This window comes from Plasmodium brasilianum, chromosome 12, assembly GCF_023973825.1.
Source record: "Plasmodium brasilianum strain Bolivian I chromosome 12, whole genome shotgun sequence".
In the NCBI taxonomy this organism is placed as follows: domain Eukaryota; phylum Apicomplexa; class Aconoidasida; order Haemosporida; family Plasmodiidae; genus Plasmodium; species Plasmodium brasilianum.
This window is the reverse complement of record NC_090125.1, coordinates 1,164,738-1,188,239: the sequence shown is the minus strand read 5'-3', so window position 1 is coordinate 1,188,239 and position 23,502 is coordinate 1,164,738. Positions and strand designations below refer to the sequence as shown.

Sequence of the window (23,502 nt, the reverse complement as noted above, 5' to 3'; positions counted from 1 at the left end):
TCATATATATATTTTTTTTTTTTTTTTAATATAACGTGTGCTGTTATTATCATAATCATTCGTGTTTGTCCGTTTTTGCACATATTATTGCAACAGCAAAAAAATAAAAGATAATATAGTGCAATAAAATTTGGTACACTGTATTAAAATGTAGTACGTTGTAATATTGTGCTGAGTGATAAAGGGCAATAAAATATGGAGGAATAACTGCTTCATATCTGAACGTCCAAATACTGCAAGGAGTAATTGCACGTAAAGAACTCAGTCTCGTCCTCGTATTCTTCTAGCTAAGTGTATGTCTTTTGGCATAAGGGTAACTCTATTTGCGTGAAGAGAACATAAATATGCATCTTCAAATAAACTAACTAAATAAGCTTCTGACGCTGTTTGAAGAGCTAACAAGGCCTCAGGAGTATAACGAAACTGATCACCTGGTAATTCAAACAAACGAGTAATTTCTTTTACTACTCTTACGAATGGTATTTTTGGAATTAATAATTGTGTAGTACTTTGGTAAGCTCTTATTTCTTTTAAAGCTAAAACACCTGGTCTATATCTATGTGGTCGTCTAATACGTGCTTTCTTTAAACCTTTTTGTGAAACTTCATTTAAGTTTCCTTCATTTATAGTTCTATTCGTTTTAGAAATAATTTGTTTATGTGATAATCTATTTTGTGCAATATTATTTATAGGTAGATTCCCATCCAAATTAATTATGTTTAATGGGTTATGATTTACGGCATTCTTTTTTGTCCTCACCATTTTGCAATTCGCTCAGACGGTTTATCAGTGCGGGTGGGTTACCTTTTCTTCGTTGTTGGTCACTCTGCTTTATTCGTTGTGCGTTATTCGATGTACCTTTTGTGTTTTACTTAATATTCTTTACAAGACTTCTGCTGAAAGTGCACGTTTGAAATCACTTCAAAAAATCTTCCTCAACTTTGTGGGGATAAAGTAAATCAAACCCTCTGCATATAGATATATACATATATATGCATATGCATATGCCCTTTTAAAGGTGATATTTTTAAAAATAACAAATGCCTTTATAAATTTGCGAAACGTACAAGGGGTGCATTTTAGCATATTTCAGCGCATTTTAACATCATCGCTATGGTTGTAGTTTCTTTCTTTTTGTTTCTGTTTTTGCTTCTTTTTTTTTTTTTTATTTCCCCATTGTAATCGCTAATTCATTCGCTTTATGGAAAATAGTACTCGTAAAAACAGAAATTTACCATTTTACAAATATACTGTTATTTTGGATATATGGAAACCGCTATTTTTGATCATTTTAAAAAAAAATGTTTGATAATTATTGGCCTTAATACACAAATTATTAATTATAATTTAAGAAAATTTTGTAAAAAATATTTTAAAATTTTACGAATATTTCACTTTCCATTTTGCTTTTTAGCACTGTCAGATAATTGCATAAAAGTTTTTTTATTTTTTTCTTTTTCGAACAATTTATAAAATTTAAGAATTGTAAAAGAAATCGAAAAACAAAAAAATAAAAAGAAGCAAATATATTGTTTAATCAATAATGGAAATTTTTTTTTTTTTTTTTCCAGCTCTATGAGGAAAACAGTTAATGTGCAAAGGAATATGTAACACTTCATGGCAAAAAATTATCATTTAGGAATCCGCGCAATTATATCTATTCATGTGCATAACATACATACATATATACATACATACATATATACATACATACATATATACATACATACATACATATATACATACATACATACATATATACATACATACATATATATATATATGGGTATTCTATTGCGGAGTGTAATACTGTGCTATGGAGCACGAATTACCAACTTACATTCTCGTATTGTTCGTTCCTTTGTTCACTTGTGCATTTTGCTCCTTTTGTTTCATTTCATATTATTTCTTTTTTTTTTTTTTGTGTGTGTAAAAATGTTTTCCCTAAATTTTTTTTTTTTATTTTTTAAAAGAAAAAGTACACACATTGATTAATTTCCCAATACACCTAATTTTTAGCCAACTATTTGAAAATTTTAACGAAAAAGACAACATGGTGATAGATCATCCATCGATTACAGTGAATGTTCATATATAGATTACATATGGAAAGACAGATAAGGACAAAATAAAAATCCATATACTTCCTGTTCCCCTTAAAAGGGTATATTCGCAGCACAATATAAGAAATGTATAAACAAACATATATATATATTTATATATACATATATTTATATAATATATATTATATATATATATATATATTTATATATATATATTATATTTATTTATATACGGGATAAAACGTAAGCTTCTACAGAACAGTACATTCGCTCTTTTTTGATAACAGTTAAAACGTTTTTTCAAATAACAGAATGAAAAATTGCATGCCGAATATTGTATTTTTACATTAAATACGTAAACCAGAAGGGTAAAAAGATGTAAAAAAAAGAAAAGTGAATTCGAAAATATAGATGATTTTTGTGCATGTATGTTATACGTATGTATATAACATTCTCTGTGCTTTTTTGTGTTCCTTATGTATTATCCCCTTATCGTTAATTATTTTCTTTATTTTGGATTTCACCAATATTGTAGATTAAGCTACTACATTATCGTTTGTTCTCTTATATATATTTTTGCTTTTAATTTTTTTTATATTTTTTTATTTTTCAATATGTTAAATATCTTATTTTAATTTAAAATTTAAAAATAATCATGTAACACTGTACAATTTGTATACGAACATTTCATTTGTTTACTTTGCAAATTATTGCGTGCTTTATACGGATGAACAAAGGTAAATAAACCGTAATAAAATAAACAGCTGTTATTTATTTACGAACTCGTAACAGCAGGTGTAAATGAAAAAAAAAAAATATATATATATATCCTATACATTTATATATGCAAGTTTGAATGAAATAAACTTTTTTCCTACAAACATTTTTAGAGTACTTGCTCAAGGATTCAATTTGTATCAGTTTTCTTAAATTTTAAGGAGGAAAAAAGGAAAAAAAAAAAAAATTAATTTGATATAGTTTTATCCGTTTAACATAAAGGTAAAATTTTTGCTTTCTATTAGAAAATTTAATAGGAGGGCAACAAAATAGGGCTACTTATATATAGCATACCCAATTACAGTAAAATAAACATACACGTGATATTTATATGTATATATATATATATATATATATATATATATATATATATTATATATATATATAACGTTTAACAGCGCAGAAATGGCAGTTTCTTTAAACACTCTCAATGAAGAAGACCTCAAGGCAATGGAAAATGGGGGAGCAGACCCCGTTTTATACAAAGGCAATGATATAGAGTTTGTTTATAATAAATTAAATTTAGGAGGAGGGAAATTATTCATATTAGAGAAAAAAGTAATTTGGGTGAGAAATAAAAATGAATATAAAAAAGAGAAAGTAACAAGCTTTAAGGAATTATCAACAAATAAAATATATTTGAAGCATTATGAAAAGAATAAAAATTTCTATTTACACCTTTTAAATGACGTTAATAGCATTAGTATAGACTCTTCGAACATTGCCTTGCATGCAATAACTTCTGATAAAAATATATGCAATAGTTCTTGCGTGTACATACAATTAAATTCAGATTTGTCAAGTACTTTTCAAAATGATAAAAATGATGATGATGATGATGATGAACAGAACTCTTTAAAAAGTGATAATGAAAATACAAAGTCGGATGAGGATACTAATATACTAAATGATGAAACTATAACACCTGAAATATTGCTAGTGAGTAAGAATAACTCATCTAATGATGAAATTTTTCGTCAGTTAAGTAACATGGACAATTCGTTTAAGGAGCAAGACGATGATGAAGAGGATGATGAGGGAGAATAAGAACGAGAACAGGAGTAAAGAAAAAAAAAAAAATGTTTATATATTTATGTATTTATTTCCCATAAAAAAAGGACCAGACTTGCAGATAAAATATATTACACTTTTAAGAAGAAGAAATGTTAAAGAGTAACGCTAAACACCCTTGTGCAGATTAATTTTTCAGGAATTTTTTTTTTTTTTATGACCTCGATCCACATATACAAGTTATATGCAAATAGGAATTAATAAATTGCAGATACACACACACTAACACACACAAAAAAGAAAGAAATACAAGAAACAAAAGTAATGAAGTATATACAATAAACAAAAGTAATGAAGCAAATACAAGAAACAAAAGTAATGAAGCATATACAATAAACAAAAGTAATGAAGCAAATACAAGAAACAAAAGTAATGAAGCAAATACAAGAAACAAATGAAAGAAAAAACAAAGGACAAGGAGGACCTGAACTATGTACAAAATAATAGAAAATATTCCTTTATTTTTACAATATGTTATTGTAGAGATATGCATTAAATTCAGTTATAAGTATCTTGCTTTACAGTTAGCCATTTTTTTTTTTTTTTTTTTTTTTTAAGACTTTGTTTTTCCCTTATTTTATTGTTTACAATTAACCTGCTTATTTTTAACTATAAAAAAAAAAAAAAAAATGCAGCTTTGTTTTCACCTTTTTAATATTTAAAAATTGGATAAAATTATGTTTTGAACTTTTCATGTAAAAATAGTTTATTTGCTTCATATGTGTTTACTCATTTGTTCCAGTTTTGCCCATTTATGTCTTATCTACGTTTTTACGTTTGAATCTATGTGTATATATCCTTCGATATTTCGAGATATTGCTTCAAATTGTGGTAATTGTGTAAAATATTGCAAACAATTGGGAATGACTATAAATAGATAAATTATTTAGCTTTATTTTACTTCATTTTTTCTGTATAAATGACTTTATAACTACAACTTTTAATATTATAATCTCGAAAAAAAAAAAAAAAAAAAATTGGAGATGTATTCCAAACTAGTACGATGGTATAGTGCATTCTACCAGTTTGCCATCCATCTGATATTATTATTATTATTATTTTTATTATTATTATTATTATTATTATTTTTATTATTATTATTATTATTATTATTATTATTATTATTATTATTATTATTATTATTATTATTATTATTATTATTATTATTATTATTATTATTATTATTATTATTATTATTATTATTATTATTATTATTGTTATTATTATTATTGTTATTATTATTATTATTATTATTATTTATATTATTATTTTTATTATTATTATTATTATTATTATTATTATTATTATTATTATTATTATTATTATTATTATTATTATTATTATTTTTATTTTTATTTCTTATTTTTTTAATTTTTAATTTTTAATTTTTTTGTTCTTTGTTCTGATGGTACACGAATTTTGTGAAACGTAAAAAAAAAGAAAATGTTTTTGTGTTGAGCAGATCTTACACCTACGCTTTAATTGGTTACATCTTGTACTTAAAGGTGTCTTCCTCTCTTCCTCTTTTAATGTTTTAACTGAGAGAAGCATTTTATTTCACATATACTTATAGTTGTACGTATAACGCTACACAAAATAAAGGACAAGTTCACCATAGCACTAAATCAAATATACATATTACATAGAATTTCATGCTAATACGTAATTTTATTGATTCCATAATTTATAATACAGAAACTGCTATAGCTTATGAAATATAAGGGTCTAATCAAATGTATGGTGCTACTCCCCTTATAGGAATATTTTACACAAAGTGGTGTAATAAATTACATTCTGAATAACGACATTACCAAGTAACTTTACAGTAGTAACTTACTAATATATCAAATAAGAAGACTGGGTTATAGTGTTTTCCTTCCTTTTAGTTCATCTCTAAAGGTAATAACGACATTAAGCAATTTATATATAAGCCTTAAGTCCCTATGATGATGTGGCACTGGCAATAACAGTAACAATACCAATTGAAACGATAATGCCAATGCCCATGGAAACAGTAATAAATGTAGTAGTAAATATTTTCAAAGTAAAACTGCTAATAGTCACTAATTCTTGCAACGTGAAAGGGAAAACCTCCTAATTTTACTAGTTTAAAATTATATGAAATGAATAAGAATTCTATTCATGTTCCGTTATGAGGAGAACCCATCAGGGTGAACAAATGTTAACATAAGGATGGGTAAGAAAAATTAGCAAAAAAAAAAAAAATAAAATAAAATAAAAAGTGCAAATGTTTGGTATGAGCTATACATGTGCATATTTTTATGCTAAGGGTAACATTTTGCCCATTTTTAATATATATGTAAAATCTGGCTTTTCTCAATTTTGCATTTGATACGTTAAATTTAAAGGGTACTTTATTTTAATTTTTGTGTAAATTGGAAAAGCTGACGATTTCATACTCATTTTTATTATTATTATTATTATTATTTTTTTTTTTTTTTTTTTTTTTTTTTTTCAAAGTGATCAGGAATAATATAACAGAATGGTATAATTACAGTGTACCTGTATTACTAAAGAAATCCAGTGAACAGATCTTAAAGTATTTTCCAAGGGTCAACCTTTTTTTTTTTTTTTTTTTTTTTTTTTTTTTTTTTTTTTTTAAACATATAGCTAATTTGATTATGAGTTTTTTATTTTAAGATGATATATAAAAAAAAAAAAAAAGGGGGAAATGCATTAGCAGATATAAACATATCGTAGTTCTATTATAAACTTAAGTATAAATATGCATATAGAGAATTACAGGAACATTTGTAGCTAAAAAGGATAAAAGCTGCATAAATAGTGTAATAATATATTGGGCAAGAGATATGTATAAGTAGGCGTAAACATATAACGAGCCAAGAAGAAAGAGATAACCAAAGGAGCCAAAAAGTGCACGTTAAAATGCAGAAATGTGGTAAGGATTATATACACATAAAAGTAGAAGCCCATCTGAATAGATACATAGCGTCCAGTATGTCTGCTACTGAAGCTTTTCATATTGTGTTATTCACTTTTAGCGGGTAAGGCATCGTGAGACTGTAAAGGTGAAGTAAAATAAAAATCAGCTAAGAAGAAGGCAAGAATATGAACAAGCCTGATAATCATTTCCCCCTCATGCAGTAGTCCTAATGATGAATATATTAAAAAACGTAAAATTAGGAAAAGCCTTCTTTAACACCTTGAACGTAATGAAAAAAAATAATTTTTCAACAAAAGAAAAGAACTACGAAATATTTGAAAATGAAAATTTTCTAATTAAATTTCAAGAATTAAAAATGAACAAGATAATATATAAGAAGGATTATAACGAATATTTAAAACTGTACAAGATGTATAATCCGAATTATGTCAAGCTAACTACAGAAAAAAACAATTCCTTTAAGTTTTCCATCTGTTGGATAATCAATGATAAAACTGTACATGTGAATAATGAAGAGACTAAAAAGATTAAAGCCTTTACTGTTACCCTATGTAATTTAAAAGAAAAGCTGAGCAAACTAGGGGAAAATTTAAATCAAGCAGAAGATGACTTTGTAATAACTGCAGAGGGAGGGAAAGAGAGTGAACATGGAAAAAGCTTGAGTAACATTGTAAGCAAAAGTGGACAGGATGATATAGGTAAAGGTGAAAAGAATGCAAACTATGTAAATATAACAGGCAACGTGAACAATAGAAATGGCGTACATGGCACAAATGTAGCACAAAAGAAGGAGGGAAAACGAATAAATTTATGCAAAAGGGTTAATCATAAGTACAGGGGCCATACAGTGGACACTTTGGAAGAGAAAACCTACACAGAAGTAGATTCAAATTGTGGACACATCCCCCCCCGTATCAATTACAGCAATTTCGAAATACATGTAAATAAGAGTGTAATAATGAAAGAAGAGGAAAAAAAGGAAACCAGAATAAATTATGTAAAAATGGCAAAATTGTGGGAATTATTTTTATTTCATAAAGAAAATAATAATGTGAAAGAAGAAAAAGTATATTTTGAAATTTTAAAAAAATTATTTTTAAAAGCCTCTTTTTTTGAAAAAAATAAAAAAAAAGATTTCCAATTTTTTGAAAATATACTAACTTCGTCACTCCTAAAACCGGATATATTTATTAGTGTCTTAAATTTACTTTATTCAATTTTTTTTAATTCATCATTAAGTACAAATAATGATATTATGAAAAATGGGAACCAAGTTAAGGGTAGTTGTAACAGTAGTAATCATCCTATTGTAAGTAGCACTGTGAACGGGGCAAAAATTAATTCATGCAGTTGTTTAGTGGATGGAAATAGTATTGTTAATAGGAAGGATGTGTATACATACAGAGATCCAGCCATTACTAATGTACATTTTAAACAAAATAATATAGTAGTAAGTGCTAAGAGAAAAAATATAAATGATACAATAAAACTTACACACATTTCTGATAGCCAACATGAGTACAAAAATAGGTCCACTGAAAATTTATTACTTAATTACGATATGATCAGCAAAATTAGGAGGTACATACTAAAGTATTTATTTAACACTTTCTATGAAAAACATTTAGGTCTAAAGAGCCTGCATGATACCTTCGATATGCATTACTCATACAAGTTGAAATACTGCTCAAGGGAAAATAATCTGTTCAAGTTTGTTTCCCTAAACGGGGTTGAAGCGGAAGCTAAAAATGTTTTATTGATTAGGTGTACCAGTAAGAGGAGTGCTGGTGGTACCAACTATACTGGTAGTACTAGGTGTACTAGGTGTGATATTAGCCCTGGAAGTTGTAGTATTAACGAAGGTACTTGCAGTTGTCGTTGTGATGGTAGCACAAAGGATACCTTTTTTCTAGGATTAGTAAAAAAAGCTCAGCGGATCAATGATTTGTATGTCCTACATTTGGATGTAAAAAAATATAAGTTGAGTAAATGTAACAAAGACATTATGTTATATGAAGAGATGAACATGAATGAAGATTATTATGAATGCTACTTAAACAGTAGGAGTAAAAATTGTACAAAAATTCTAAATGAATATGCGCAAAAGAAGCAGTATGCTTCGTGTTCGTGGGTCAACAGTACGCCTTGCACAGATAACAACAGTAGTAGTAATTGTAATAATAATAGTAATAACGTGTATGAAGCCGTCACGCTGACCGTTCAACTTAATACCATCTCGAATAGAATAAAATATTCCATGTTGAACCTATTCGATAAAAAGGAATTCTTAAATAAGGAAATTATCCAAGTATTATTAAATGAAGAAAATGGGCACATAAGTAAAGGGGAGTTAAAAATAAACAAGTTTAATAAAATATTAACTAGTGTAGGAGATTATAATTATTTAATTGAAGAAGCCATAAATAAATTCTTACAACACAGAAAAAAGGAAATTAATTATTTTAATGTATCAGACAATGATTTGATAAAAAAGGATCAAATAATAAATATATTGTACAAAAAATTGAAGAATGACCAAAATGAATTTACCAAACTGTGTAATATATATAAAAAATTTGACATATATCAAAAAAGTGTTTTATACGATATCTTAGTTAATGAGAAGCTGGTGCCCGTACACTTGGTTCACGGTAAAAAAAAAAAAAAAAAAAAAAAAATATATATAAATATATATATATATATATAAAACAGTTCTGCTTTTTCTGCGTATATGCATGAGTATTCAATGTAACTTATGATTGTGGATATACGCACTCACATGTAAGACATATATATATGGGTATTATTCGTTCGATTGGTTTTACACTGTAGAGGTGCAAAACAAATGGAATTTTTTTCTTTTCTTTATATTTTCCTTTATTTTAACTGTTATTTTATCCTTTTTTTTTTTTTTTTCCTGCTCATATTGCACCACATTTTGCTTACTTTTGTACCGTTTCTATTCTCCCAACCCCCTTCCTTTTTGTAGGCGCCCCGGGAAGCGGAAAGAGCGACCTCATTTCTTTCATAATATACGTGTTGACGCTTGAAAAAAAGAACAACGTTTTTGTTGGAACGAGTAAACACATATCGGTGCAAAATATACGAAACAAATTACATCATTTGAATCTAAGCTTGAATAGAGATACCATGAATAGAAGAATTCATCAAAAATCAGATGTATATATTGACACCATATATCAAGCATTTAAAATAAAAGAAAAGAAGATAAAACATTTAATTATTGATGAAGCTTCAAGTCTATCAGAATACAGTAGTTTGATTTGTCTAAATTTGAATTGTGATTATATATACGCTTTTGGAGATGACAAACAGTTAACATTTCCAAGTGTTATAAATGAAAAGAAGAGATTAGAAATAAATTATTTAAGTATATTTGAAAAATTAAAAAAGCATAAAAACATAAAGTGTCATTATTTGTTAATACAATATAGATTAATTTTCCCAATATATTTATTTACATCTTTTTATTTTTATAAAAAAAAATTGATTGCCTCAAAAAATATTGTAGATAACTTTTTTCATTCGCATATTATGAACAAATCCATCTTTTTTCAAATTTTATCAAATTACAATTCTTCAACCAATTTAAAAAAAAAATTCTCACAAAATGTTGGTATCCCAATTTTATTTATTGATACATATGATGAAGTATTTAACCATCAAACGTTCGAAGAAAAGATTAATTACTCTTATATAAATCCATTCGAGGCTCAGGTCATTTTAAAATTAACACAAATTTTGACCTTAACAAGTCAGCAGAATGTTGCTGTTTTGACACCCTATACTAGCCAAAAATTGTATATACAAAAAATGTTAGAGGACAGCGACGCGTACAGATATAATGATAATAACAGTGATAATAATTATTATGATAGTAATAACAATAATTATTCCAATAACAGTAATAACAATAATTATTACAGTAACAGTAATAACAATAATTATTACAGTAACAGTAATAACAATAATTATTACAGTAACAACAATAACAACAACAATAGTAACAACAATAACAACAACAATAGTAACAACAATAACAACAACAGTAGTAACAACAATAACAACAGTAGTAACAACAATAACAACAGTAGTAACAACAATAACAACAGTAGTAACAACAATAACAACAGTAGTAACAACAATAACAATAGTAGTAACAACAATAACAACAGTAGTAACAACAAAAATTATTATAATAATAATAGCACATGCCACGATAATGAAATGTATCGGAAGAGAGAAAACTATGAAATGTATGAAAATATTCTGTATCAAAAAGAGTTTAATAATTCGTGCAATAAAGTTCAAGTAGACAAAACTATTACTACTACTGCTAAGAAACAGGGGCATATATCGCCTCGTGCTAACCGTAGCTCTTATACACACATATTCAATTTTTTTAAAAACACAAATAAGGAAAATAGATTAAATGAATCTAATTATCATTCAGAAGATAAAAATGTAAAATTAGATGACCTGGATATGTGTAATTCTAATCAATTTATTACTACTGACAAAATGCCCCAGCTATATTTCTCAAAATGTAAGGGGAAATATAGTAACAATTTAGCCTCGTCAGAGGTAAAAATCCATTTAAAATGTAAAACAACAAATAATTGCAGTGGTATGAATAGTGATCATAAGAATGACTTTTACGGAAATAAGCTAATTGATTTGTTTAATAGACCAAACGATAATGTAGTATCAACTTATAATTCCGAGGACAGAGAAAATTGCAACACTTTACATAAAAATGTGCATACAATTGACAGCTACCAGGGGTGCGAAAATGACTTAATTATTATAAGTACAGTCAGATCAAATGACAAAAATATTTTAGGCTTCCTAAATGATGAAAAGCGAATGAACGTTTTGTTAACCAGAATGAAAAAAGGAATTATTATCGTTGGAAATTCAAATACACTAAGGAATAATTTTTTCTGGAATGAATTTATATCATTTCTTGACTTCTTTAATTCAAGAAAGTCTATTTTGAGTTTTCCCCGCTTAAGCAGTTTCAAATGAGTACATTAATTGCATTAGTCGTTGCAGTATTGCGGTGTTAAGGTGATATACAGTTCCACTGTTAAACTGTTACGCGAATGTTTCATTTTTATTTTATTATTATTTTTGTATTTTTATTTTGTTTTGTTTTCTTTTTTTTTTATTTTAATGTATAACGGTAAAATTTACCTTTTCTTTTTTTTTTTTTTTAATGTGTCATTTTTTAAAAAAATATCTTCACAAATTTTTATATTTTTATGATCTACATGTTTGAAATTTTTCTTTAAAAATGATATATAGTTTATGGCTCCTTTACACGTGTTTTAATATTTATTGTATTTATGCATAGTTTTAAAGAATCTTAATTATGAAACTTTCATATTTTGTGTTCTTCCAAAAGGATGGAAGCTACTATTTTACCTTTTTTCTTATTTTTAATCTTTTTAAATAAAACTTTCGTCATTTTTTCCCTTTTTCCTTTTACTTTTTACTATCTACCTTTTTCTTTTTTCAATGTATGTAATTTTTTAGTAATTGTTCCCCCCTTCCCCTCTTATTAAGTAAACATAATTATACTAATAAATATGTATGTCCCACTTATTCGTTCTTGAGTCTTCATTTATGTACGACTCTGCGTTTGTACTTGTCCATTGTTCATACTTCATAATTCTTTTTTTTCTATTATTTTTCATATTTTTCGCCAAACAAGCATAAACAATTTTTGAGTGTTAGAATTAAATCCTTTTTGGAAGAAGACTAAAATGCTTGAAAATTTTTTTTAATATATTACAAAAACAAGAAAGAGATAAAATTAAAAAAAAAAAAAAATGACAAAGTGTATATATATATATATATATATAGCTGTAAAAAATTAAAAAAAAAAAAAATGACAAAATGTATATATATATATATATAGCTGTAAAAAAAAAAAAAAAAAAAAAATTATGAATAAGTAAGGTAAAGTGAGGGAAATATATTATAAGATAAGGAAAAATGAAGGAAAAACATAATCATGTAATAAAAAATGAAGGGGGAATATGATCAGGTAAGGAAAAATAAAAAAAATGATTATACTTTATTCGAAAATTAAAAACACAACGTGTGCCTATGTGTCTACGTATATGTGCATGTGTGCATGTAGATACGTACATATGTACACAGTTATAACAAAAAATATGGTCACAAAAACGTTCCGAAAAAAAACAAATTTGGTGCAATATTTATTGTTTAATAAAATGGTGCCTATGCATGAATTATAATACACACGCACTTATTGAGGAACTGCAAAATGAAAATGTGCTTCATACGGAAACGCTTATGCAAAGTTATCAATTCAAATTCTTCTAAAAAAATCGGTTATTTTAGTTGACTGAATTGGAAAGGATTTCCTATTTTTATTTCTATTAATTTTATAGGTGTGCAAAAGTTTTAACGAAGTGGAAGTAGGCGTCTGCGTTTTGTAGTTATGTAATGAGTTTACTGTTTGACCGGAATCTGTTGGATTGGAATATACTTCACTGTTATATTCTTTTTTATTTTCGTTATGATAATTTTTATCAGTCAGGTTATTAAAAATTTTGTCCACTGATTTATTTCTAAGTAGGTCTATTTCAATTGGTTGATATTTCCGTTTTTTTGGAGTAACATTCACTTGTTCAGGAGACTCTGAACTGTTCATTTTTTTATTAAGAAAATTCATAAAACCTATACTATTATTCAAGAGACTATTATGATTAGCAGTTTTTGACTTGGAATAAATAGAATTGTCGTTACTGTTTCTGTTATTTTTTCTGACTGATTCTAATGTTTTAACACGTCTAATTATCTTATTTTTAATCTTAATAGTTTTTGTATCATTTTCATCATTGGACACTTGTTCATTACTATCAGTTATATCATGATTGAGCTTGTATTTATATAACTTCTCTTTTAAACTTTGAATTTGGTCATCTTTTTCGGTTATATTTTTATTTAATTCTTTAACAACTATTTCATTTTTTTTTTGGTTACTTAGACAGTTTTTAATATAATTATGAATAACATTTTGTTGTTCTTCTAAGGTTAATATGTTAAAACCAAATAATAAATTAATTTTATTTAAGTCTTCTTTATTTAAATCGTCCAAATAATTTTGTACGATTTTGTATTTCTTTAGTTCTTTATCATATTCTTCAATTTTTGTTGTGAGGAATATTTTATCTTTCAGATATGCATCTTTTAATTCTTTTAATTTTAATTTTTCACAGTGATCTTCATTCATTTTGACATTATTTTTATTTATAGTATCACTTAAAATTTTATTTTTATTTGTTAAGGTTAAAATTTCAAGTGCATATTTCTCATTTTCATTTTGAGTTTTTATTAATTCAGCTTCGTATTTTATTAAAGCTTCACATAATTCATCTTTACTTTTATTTACCAAATTTTCATTAATATTAATTTTATTTTCTTCGTTTATTTCGTAGTAAATATATAACAAATTTTTTTTATAGCAAGTACATTTGCATAGAGGGCAAGACTTCTGAACAGATATCCATTTTTTCATACAGGCATAATGAAAAATATTTCCGCAGTTCTTTTCTACACATAAGTTTTTCTTCAAGCTTAATCTACATATACAACACTCGGGGATAAGGTACATTTTGTTTCTTAAAGAAAAAGGATATCAGTGGAACTGCCAGGTCGCTGTGAGCCTTTCCAAATGTTTTGCGACAAAAAAGGGCGAAGACGAAAAAAAAAAATAATAAAATAAAATAACGTAAACAAACGAACAAACGACCAAACAATCAAACGATCGAACATATGAACAAACGAACAAACGATAAATCAAATGAACGAAAAAACAGAAAAAAAAGACATATTTGAAGAATATGGCATGTATAAATACATTTATCTTGTTCCTTCTTTCGTAACATAGAAACAACTGTGCATGCTTCCTACCATATGTAGGTGAAGGACTACTTCATGAAGAGTATTACATATATCTACAAACTTTTAAATAGGTGTTAAATTTGGATATTATATATACATATACATATTTACATATACATATTTACATATACATATTTACATATACATATTTACATATACATATTTACATATACATATTTACATATACACATATGCATATTTACATATACATATTTACATATACACATATGCATATTTACATATACATATTTACATATACACATATGCATATTTACATATACATATTTACATATACACATGTACACATACACATATACATATTTACATATTTACACATACACATATACATATTTACATATTTACACATACACATATACATATAAACGTTTTTCTTTTTTTCAGGGCATGCCGTGGCCCTCTCTGTTTTGCTAATTCAGTATTTCCTTTTATGTTATTCTTGGGGCTTTTTTTTTTTTTTTTTTTTTTTTGCAAACACTAGAATTACATTATTAAACGTTGTCCAACAAATATAAAGATATATTTTTCGTTTTATGAGGTATGCTCGAATTGTTTATCTTTTGTATATATTTATGTTTTCCTATATGAACTTGTACACTTCTGACTTCATCATAAAGTTCTCGCATATATTATATGTTCACATGTTCATACATTTCGCATATTAACAATTTGATAAATTCATATTTTATGTATACTTCATATGTTTAGATGGTGATCTCTTTGAATTTTTAAAAGGATCATAAGTATGCACATCAATGAAAAATTACGGTGTGTAATTTAAAAAAAAAAAAAAAAAAAAAAAAAATTGGTGATTTAGGGATAATTAAGCACAATGTTAAAAAAAAAAAAATTTCATAAAAATATTTTATTTTAACATAATTTTTTTTTTGAAATAAAAGGGAGGAAAGGAAATGGATAAAGGGACTCCTCATTTTAGCGTGTAAAAATTGAAATGTGAATTATATTTTGCGAGTAATTTGAAGTTGAACTTTTCGTATATTTATATATGTTCGCTTCATATTACGCGAACATATATAGCTTATATAATATATTTATATATATATATATATATGTACACATATATGCATAACTTCATATTTATAAAATCATCATTCCTTAGAGCGAGAATATACGTCCTTTTACTATCACGGGTAATTCCTTTACAATACCTGCTGTAGCATTTAACAAGTGGTACAATTTCTTCATGTAAGGTCAAAATAATCCCATCCTGTATGTTATCATTTCTTTTATAATACAACTAGGAATATGTAACAGCTTACGCCAAACAAGGAGTTAGGAAAACTGCCGCTTTATATTCATTTTTAACAAAAATATTACCTAATATGTATATAAAAAAAATGCGTTTTAGGTAAGTTAGCCTTTCCCATATTTGCAGTGTTAGCGAATAATGATACAAAAAAAAATAAAATAATGAAAAAAGAAAATAATTAAATAATTAAAAAATGAAAAAATGAATTAATGAAATAATGAAATAATGAAATAATGAAATAGTGAAAAAAATGAAAACATGAAAAAATGAAAAAATGAAATAATGAAATAATGAAATAGTGAAATAATGAAATAGTGAAATAATGAAAAAATGAAGAAATTTAATACTAAGAAAATATAATACGAATAAAAAGAAAGCACAAAATACGGAGACCACATAAAACAAGCTGTACTACGATAATGGGATAAAGACGTTGTCATAAATTTTTAAAAACGTTTGGAAAAAAAAAAAAAAAGAAGATATCGTGGTACGGCTTAATTGAATTGAAGGCCTTTTTATATAATATATCCATGAACTTAAAAAAAATACTGTACATATATATTAATTTACAAATCATTTGAGAATATGATAAAAAAAGGAGAAAAAAAAAAAAAGAAAATGCATTAAATGTTAATATTTTTTAAAAAAGACAAGTGGTTAATATATAACTGTATATACCTTACAAAATGTGGAATGGGAAAAAAAAATAAATGAAGTAAAATAAATTAAGAATAAAATTTATAATTAATGTAAGGCATTAAAAAAATACACTCCTAAACGTGCATTATATAGAAAACATATTTAAAAAGGTTAACAAACTATTTCTACAAATATGCCAATGGGGGGGGGAAGCGGCCAACTACACACACACACACATACATATACATATATCTATATATGTAGGCGTAAGCATACCCCTACTGCATAACCTCGGTATTGTGCTTTACCCACTGAATTAGATTATGGTTTAAATTATAGGATTCCAAGTTTTCCAGAAATATATCATAACAAGGAAATTTGGTTGGTTCATGTAACCCAAAGGAATCGTTACTAAAATTTTTGATATTCAAATGGCTTAATGAATAAGAGGATAAAACGATAATGTCTAAGTCTACTAATCTAAAGAATGATCTTCTGTAAGCATCTACTGAAAAGCCGATAATTTGTTCTTGTGGGTACGCTTGTTTAAATTTATTTATTTCTAATATAATTACATACAACGTTTTTGGTAATATCTCTTTTTTATATAACCTTGTAAAAGCACATAATATCATATACTCAATTGAGCATAGATCACGTAACACCTTTTTAATATAATGCTTCCTAATAAACTTGGACTGAACGTTGTTCAATATGTATTGGCTTTCCGTATTACTTTTGAATTTTATGTTTTCCTTTAATTTACGCGGACTCATATCCATGTGCATATCAAAGTGGAAGTTTTCTTCCTGTCTATGGGCATCCCCATCAGGATCCCTTACATTATCATTACCACTTCGACTTCCAATACCACCAACTCTATCATTACCACTGTCATTCCCGCTGTTAAAATTTCTTTTTACAGGAGTGCAATCTAATTTACCTTGTCGTTCCCTTAAATATTCTACATTACCCCTTTTCTCTTTGGAAAAGAAACATAATTTGTCAGCACCAACGAAGGAAGATAAATTATCATTATTATTCTTGTTCTTCTTACCTTTTCTTGGTATTGCTTCCCCTAAGTTGCTTAGGTTACCTACTTTTCTGCTCTCCCCATAATTATCGTATTCCATTTCTCTCATATCAGCCATGCCCTTATCAACTTCTCTTGCATGTGTGTCATTACACGAAAGGGTTATACCTCCTGTTAAGTAACTGCCTTTAGTATATACGTTAGAGGAATCTTCTCCATTTTCTGATTCTTCCCCATTTTCTGATTCTTCCCCATTTTCCGCTTCTTCCCCATTTTCTACTTCCCCCCCGTATGCGTGCCTACCGGAGTAAGAATCCAGAAGTGTGTTATTCTTAAATGTACGCCTGTTCGAATTTAAGATATGCTTGTACTCACATATGGAGAGAATCGCGTCTACACAGGTGTGGTATATATGCCTTATGTCGAGCCCATAATTTATATCGTATGACCACTGTTTCAACAAATGTTCATCGGCAATTTCTTTCTGCATAGTAGAATTATATATTTGTAAAAATTTTTGAATTTTGATCAAATCTGAATATGTAAAATAAACAGAATAATATTTTTTAATAAGATGAAAATCGTCTAAATTAACATACAATATTTTGTATACTAATTTCGAAATTTCTTCTATATTTAAAATAGGAGATATATGTAACATTTCAAAAGTAAACCTAGACTTAATTCTTTTTTCTAATGTTTGAGTAATATCTAATACGTTAGTTACACAGATAATGTTAATAGAAATATTTCTTTTATGTAGTAAATCAAATAAGGTATATAATAAATTTTGCTTATTTTGTAAACAAAATTTTTCCACATTTTCTATTATTAATAATGTTTGTTTCTTTTCATTATTTATTTGAATTAACAATTGCTCTAATATTATAATATAATCATTTAGTAATAAATTAGTTTCCATCTTTTCCTCTGTATTGATGTAATTATATAACTGTGTTAAGATAGACTTTATACATTGTAAATCGTCTCTATATAGATATGCACTAATACGAATTGTATAAATACATCTTTCTTCATTTTCTTCTTTTTTAATTTCTTCTACTATTTTTCGATATTTTTCATTAAACTCTGAATTTTCCTCATTACTATCTGCTTCCTCCTCTTTAGTATAATTATTATTTTTTTTAAACAATTGTTCATATTGAATTTTGTTCCTTATATTTGCATTTTTTCTGAGTGGAGATAAATCATTATTTTCGAAAATATTTTTTATGTTATCATTTATCTGTGCAACATTTGAATTATATATATTTTCCCTCAAATTAAAAGAGCAATTTTTTTTAATCAGGTTCTCTTCCTCACTCTCTGAAGCGGATTCATTTGAATTTACCGTGCTGTTACTCGTTTTGGTATATTTTGTTATTCTATTTTTTATCATTTTACTTTCCAGCATTTTGTCATTGTTTTTGTTCTTTTTTGGAGTGAAATTAAAAAGCGGTTCATCGCAGTTAATCCTGATTTTCTTCTTAGCATGAGTTGGTGTAGAGTCAGACGTATTCAAATCCTCTTGTTGGTAATTCCTACTAATATAGGGAGTTTTCTTGTATATCTTTTTATTTATACCCTCATCAGGGGAAACAAATAAAACATTTTTTCTATTATTCTTATTGTTCATATTTTTTTCAATTTGCAAAAATTTATTAAAATATTCTATGGCTAAGCTCACGCAGGTAGTTTTCCCACACCCTAACATTCCAGTAACTAAGAATATTTTATTTTCTCTAATCTTGTATGACTTAATTAACTTTTTTAGCAATTCTTTAATTGAGTAATTCAAATCTTTTTTCTGTTCCTCCTCAGTTAGGTTACCTCTTTCAGGGAGTCCGGTTTCTCTTGGTTGTTGTTCCTTTTTTCCTCCTATGATACTTTGGTTAATGCTACTCGGCTTTGTGTCCTTATTACTCCTTTGCCCATACTTCCCTTTATCCTTGCTATCCTCATTATCCTTATCACCCTTATCATCTTTGTCCAATTCGTTCTTATTTAATAATATTTCATACATTATGTTTGAGATGGACTCTTCTTCATATTTTTCGAAATAATTACTGTATAATCCTCCATGTAAAGCCAAATTTGCTTTTATCCTAACGATATGTTTTATATATGTTAAAATATAAACATTGTAGAAATTTTCATTTTCCCCTTCTTTTCCTTCCCTGTCCTCATATATATTTACATTTTTGTAAGCCTTTATTTTAACATTCGCAATGTTCTCCAGGCTCAGGTTATTCAATGGATAACTCATTTTTTCGATATTTTTTCGCTATTTATTCGATATATTTTCGCTATTTATTCGATATTTTTTCTCTATTTATTCGCTATTTATTCGCTATTTTTTCTCTATTTATTCGCTATTTATTCGCTATTTTTTCTCTATTTATTCGCTATTTTTTCTCTATTTATTCGCTATTTATTCGCTATTTATTCGATATTTTTTCCGGATTTTTTTCAACTATTCCTTACGTTAATATGTGTTTCTACTTTTACACGCGGAAGCGATACACACATTTAGGAATTTAACAGAGGACGTGCATCCTGCCTGTTTGCTGTTTTTCTTTTTACCGGGGGGGCAGCCATCTACTTTGGCAAAAGAACCTAAAGGAACGGAGCGATTTAAAATTAAGGAGATAATTGAAATAATAAGCCAAGTTAAAATAATATGGCGAATTAACTAACGAGCAGAATTAAAATAATAAGGAGAATTAAATAACAAGCAGAGTTAAAATGACAAGCCTAAAAAGTGAGTATAATGGGGGGAAAAAATAAAATCAACACAGCTAAAACTCAGTGTGTGTAAATATTTAAAAAAAAAAAAAAAAAAAATTCCATAAATGAAATTGAGCTCTTCTGGCATAGGGGAAATACAAAGTATCACTAACTTCACATAAAATACATTTGTATATAAATGCACAAATTTATTTTAATAATAAATTTATATGAAGAGAAAACCCTCGTTCTGCTCCAAACATATTACTGCATGGATGCACTGGGACATATACCCTCTCGTTTTTTTAATGGCACGTTTAATTGATAATAATGAAAAAAAGGCTTTCCGCAAAAAAAAAAAAAAAATTAAAATAAAATATACTAACAATATGAAGGAACAAAATATACTAACAATATGAAGGAACAAAATATACTAACAATATGAAGGAACAAAATATACTAACAATTTGAAGGAACAAAATATACTAACAATATGAAGGAACAAAATATACTAACAATATGAAGGAACAAAATATACTAACAATTTGAAGGAACAAACTAAACGAACCAAATTAAACATAATGAAATATTATATAATAAAATATAATATAACATAATATAATATAATAAAATGCAGCAAAATCCAAAAAGAATGGTATAATTGTAGACGCACCAATAAAACCGTGGAGAAATGTATATAAACAAAAAAAAAAAAAAAAAAAAAAAGAAATGATATATTTATTTTAAAGCGAACTAATTTTTCCATTTTACTCTTTTACTTTTTCTTTTTCTAAGGAAAAGAGAAAAAATGTGTCACTATATTTTCCTTTTTCAGTTAAATATAAGATATGCTTCTCTACGAAGAGTCAGTATTTGTTATACAAAATGTGCTAAAAAAAAATAGTAAAAAATAAAATAAAAAAAAAAAAAAAAAGCAAGCGAATATTCTTAACACATTCTGTCTGCATAATTTACAATTCTTTCACTATCCCTTTTAAGCTTTTCAAAAATCGTTTTTACATGATACCGAATATTTTGTTTACAATGATATTATAGAAGAGAAAAAATTACTGTATTGTTTTATATAATGCTTAACATGTAAGAATAAACTTTTTAAATAATATGAAGCTATGCGCTAACAAGATTGAAAGAACAGTACAAGAAAAATGAAAAAATATACTATGGAAAGGGGGAAGATACTTCGTTCCTGTGGGTGAGGAAAAATCTCGAATATTAAAAAAAATAAAAATTTACACATAAAAATTAGCATTCAAATTAACATTCAAATTAACATTCAAATTAACATTCAAATTAACGTAATAATTAACATTAACATAGTTATAATAAAATATAACGAGATTGAGTAAAAATTATAAGAAAGAGGAACATAGAAATATATTTTAAAAAATTAGTAAAGTTTCTTACGTGTGTGCCCCTTGCATATGTTATTGCTTAGGCAAGCATAGTTCGGCAAAAAAGAGGAACATTACACATAATACATTTCTGTTACAATTTTTTTTGATACATTTTTCCTCCGTTTTTCTTTTCACTCTTTCCCCTATGCCGTAACGCCTTATTTATTCATATGTTTATTTGTTCATTTGTTTGTTCATTTGTTCAATTGTTTGTTTGTTCATTTGTTCATTTATTTTTTTATTCATATGTTTATTTGTTCATTTGTTTGTTCATTTGTTCAATTGTTTATTTGTTCAATTGTTTGTTTGTTCAATTGTTTGTTTGTTCAATTGTTTGTTTGTTCATTTGTTCATTTATTTTTTTATTTGTTTGTTTGTTCAGTTGTTTATTTGTTCAATGTTTGTTTGCTCAATTGTTTGTTTGTTCAATTGTTTGTTTGTTCAATTGTTTATTTGTTCAATTGTTTGTTTGTTTGTTTGTTTAATTTCTTTATTCTTTTTTTTTTTTGGAAAGTTCATAAATTTTGCGAATAGCAAATTGTACATTCAACATTCCACACTGGTAACGTTTCTTTGCTTTGAAGAGGCCGTTGAACAACCCATAAAAAAAAGAAAAAAAGGAAAGGATACAACACATTTGATGCGTATAAAACACAACTAAAAAAGAGTAAACATTTTGCAATGTAAAAAAGGGCTATATGGTAAAATTTTAGCAAATTCCATATATTATGATTTTATATGTGTATCTCTAGGGGTTAACTATTTGGGGGAGTGAGAAAAAAGCAGAGAACAAAGGAGTTCACTTGTTCAGAAGAGCGTTTATTGGTTACATATATGTATACAATTACTTATGTAAGCATATACATATGTATACATGTACGCAAGTAGGCATGTAATTAAAATATAAATGCATATACTTCTATATATTCCCTATGCTGAAGTCATGAAAATAAAAGGGAACAAATTTTCCTTTTTATTCCCCACATTTGTATGAAAAAAATTGGTAGATTTGTTCATTTGAATAAATAAATAAATACATATATAAATAAACAAATGCATAAATAAATGTATAAATAAATATATATATAAATGTATAAATCAATATATAAATAAATGTATAAATAAATATATAAATAAATATATAAATAAATATATAAATAAATATATAAATAAATATATAAATAAATATATAAATAAATGCATAAATAAATGTATAAATAAATGTATAAATAAATATATAAATAAATATACAAATAAATAAATAATGAAACGAAAGAGAGCTAAAATTTCAATATATCACACGTATAACGAATTAAGAACACAATATGTAAGTACAAACAGCAATATAGGTTTCTCTAAAATTGCAGTTATATTAAATTAAATGTACTTTTTGACGTAGTTTTTGTTTCATTTTATTTTTTTGTTTAAAATGATACATTTTTATTTTTCACAGGTTGAAGTTCATGTAATTCTTCATTTTTTAAAACAAAAAAAATAATAAATCAACAAGGAATAAAAAAGCCTAAAAAAAGATAAAAAAAACTACAAAAACTATAAAATAAAGCTAATTTTTTCTTTTCACATTTTTTATTATTATTATTAAT

The 23,502-nt window shown here is 26.2% G+C and overlaps 6 protein-coding genes across 6 annotated transcripts; 2 read left to right on the top strand and 4 right to left on the bottom strand.

The window, feature by feature from the left end:
- Positions 1-261: 261 nt before the first annotated feature.
- On the bottom strand, positions 262-762 carry MKS88_004235 (histone H3-like centromeric protein CSE4; the record flags this gene model as incomplete). Its single annotated transcript, XM_067217394.1, has 1 exon — positions 262-762. The coding sequence occupies one exon, from the start codon at positions 760-762 to the stop codon at positions 262-264; it is 501 nt and encodes a 166-aa protein (XP_067071826.1).
- Positions 763-3,245: 2,483 nt separating this feature from the next.
- On the top strand, positions 3,246-3,887 carry MKS88_004234 (Voldacs domain-containing protein; the record flags this gene model as incomplete). The annotated part of the gene is made up of 1 exon (XM_067217392.1): positions 3,246-3,887. One exon carries the CDS (start codon positions 3,246-3,248, stop codon positions 3,885-3,887), a length of 642 nt encoding a protein of 213 aa, XP_067071825.1.
- Positions 3,888-4,929: 1,042 nt separating this feature from the next.
- On the bottom strand, positions 4,930-5,462 carry MKS88_004233 (uncharacterized protein; the record flags this gene model as incomplete). Its single annotated transcript, XM_067217391.1, has 2 exons — positions 4,930-5,269; positions 5,383-5,462. The coding sequence occupies 2 exons, from the start codon at positions 5,460-5,462 to the stop codon at positions 4,930-4,932; spliced, it is 420 nt and encodes a 139-aa protein (XP_067071824.1).
- Positions 5,463-7,045: 1,583 nt separating this feature from the next.
- MKS88_004232 (uncharacterized protein) lies at positions 7,046-11,886 on the top strand (the record flags this gene model as incomplete). Its single annotated transcript, XM_067217390.1, has 2 exons — positions 7,046-9,488; positions 9,827-11,886. 2 exons carry the CDS (start codon positions 7,046-7,048, stop codon positions 11,884-11,886), a joined length of 4,503 nt encoding a protein of 1,500 aa, XP_067071823.1.
- Positions 11,887-13,198: 1,312 nt separating this feature from the next.
- On the bottom strand, positions 13,199-14,506 carry MKS88_004231 (RING zinc finger protein; the record flags this gene model as incomplete). Its single annotated transcript, XM_067217389.1, has 1 exon — positions 13,199-14,506. The coding sequence occupies one exon, from the start codon at positions 14,504-14,506 to the stop codon at positions 13,199-13,201; it is 1,308 nt and encodes a 435-aa protein (XP_067071822.1).
- Positions 14,507-17,001: 2,495 nt separating this feature from the next.
- MKS88_004230 (uncharacterized protein) lies at positions 17,002-20,022 on the bottom strand (the record flags this gene model as incomplete). The annotated part of the gene is made up of 1 exon (XM_067217388.1): positions 17,002-20,022. The coding sequence occupies one exon, from the start codon at positions 20,020-20,022 to the stop codon at positions 17,002-17,004; it is 3,021 nt and encodes a 1,006-aa protein (XP_067071821.1).
- Between the last annotated feature and the right edge of the window lie 3,480 nt (positions 20,023-23,502).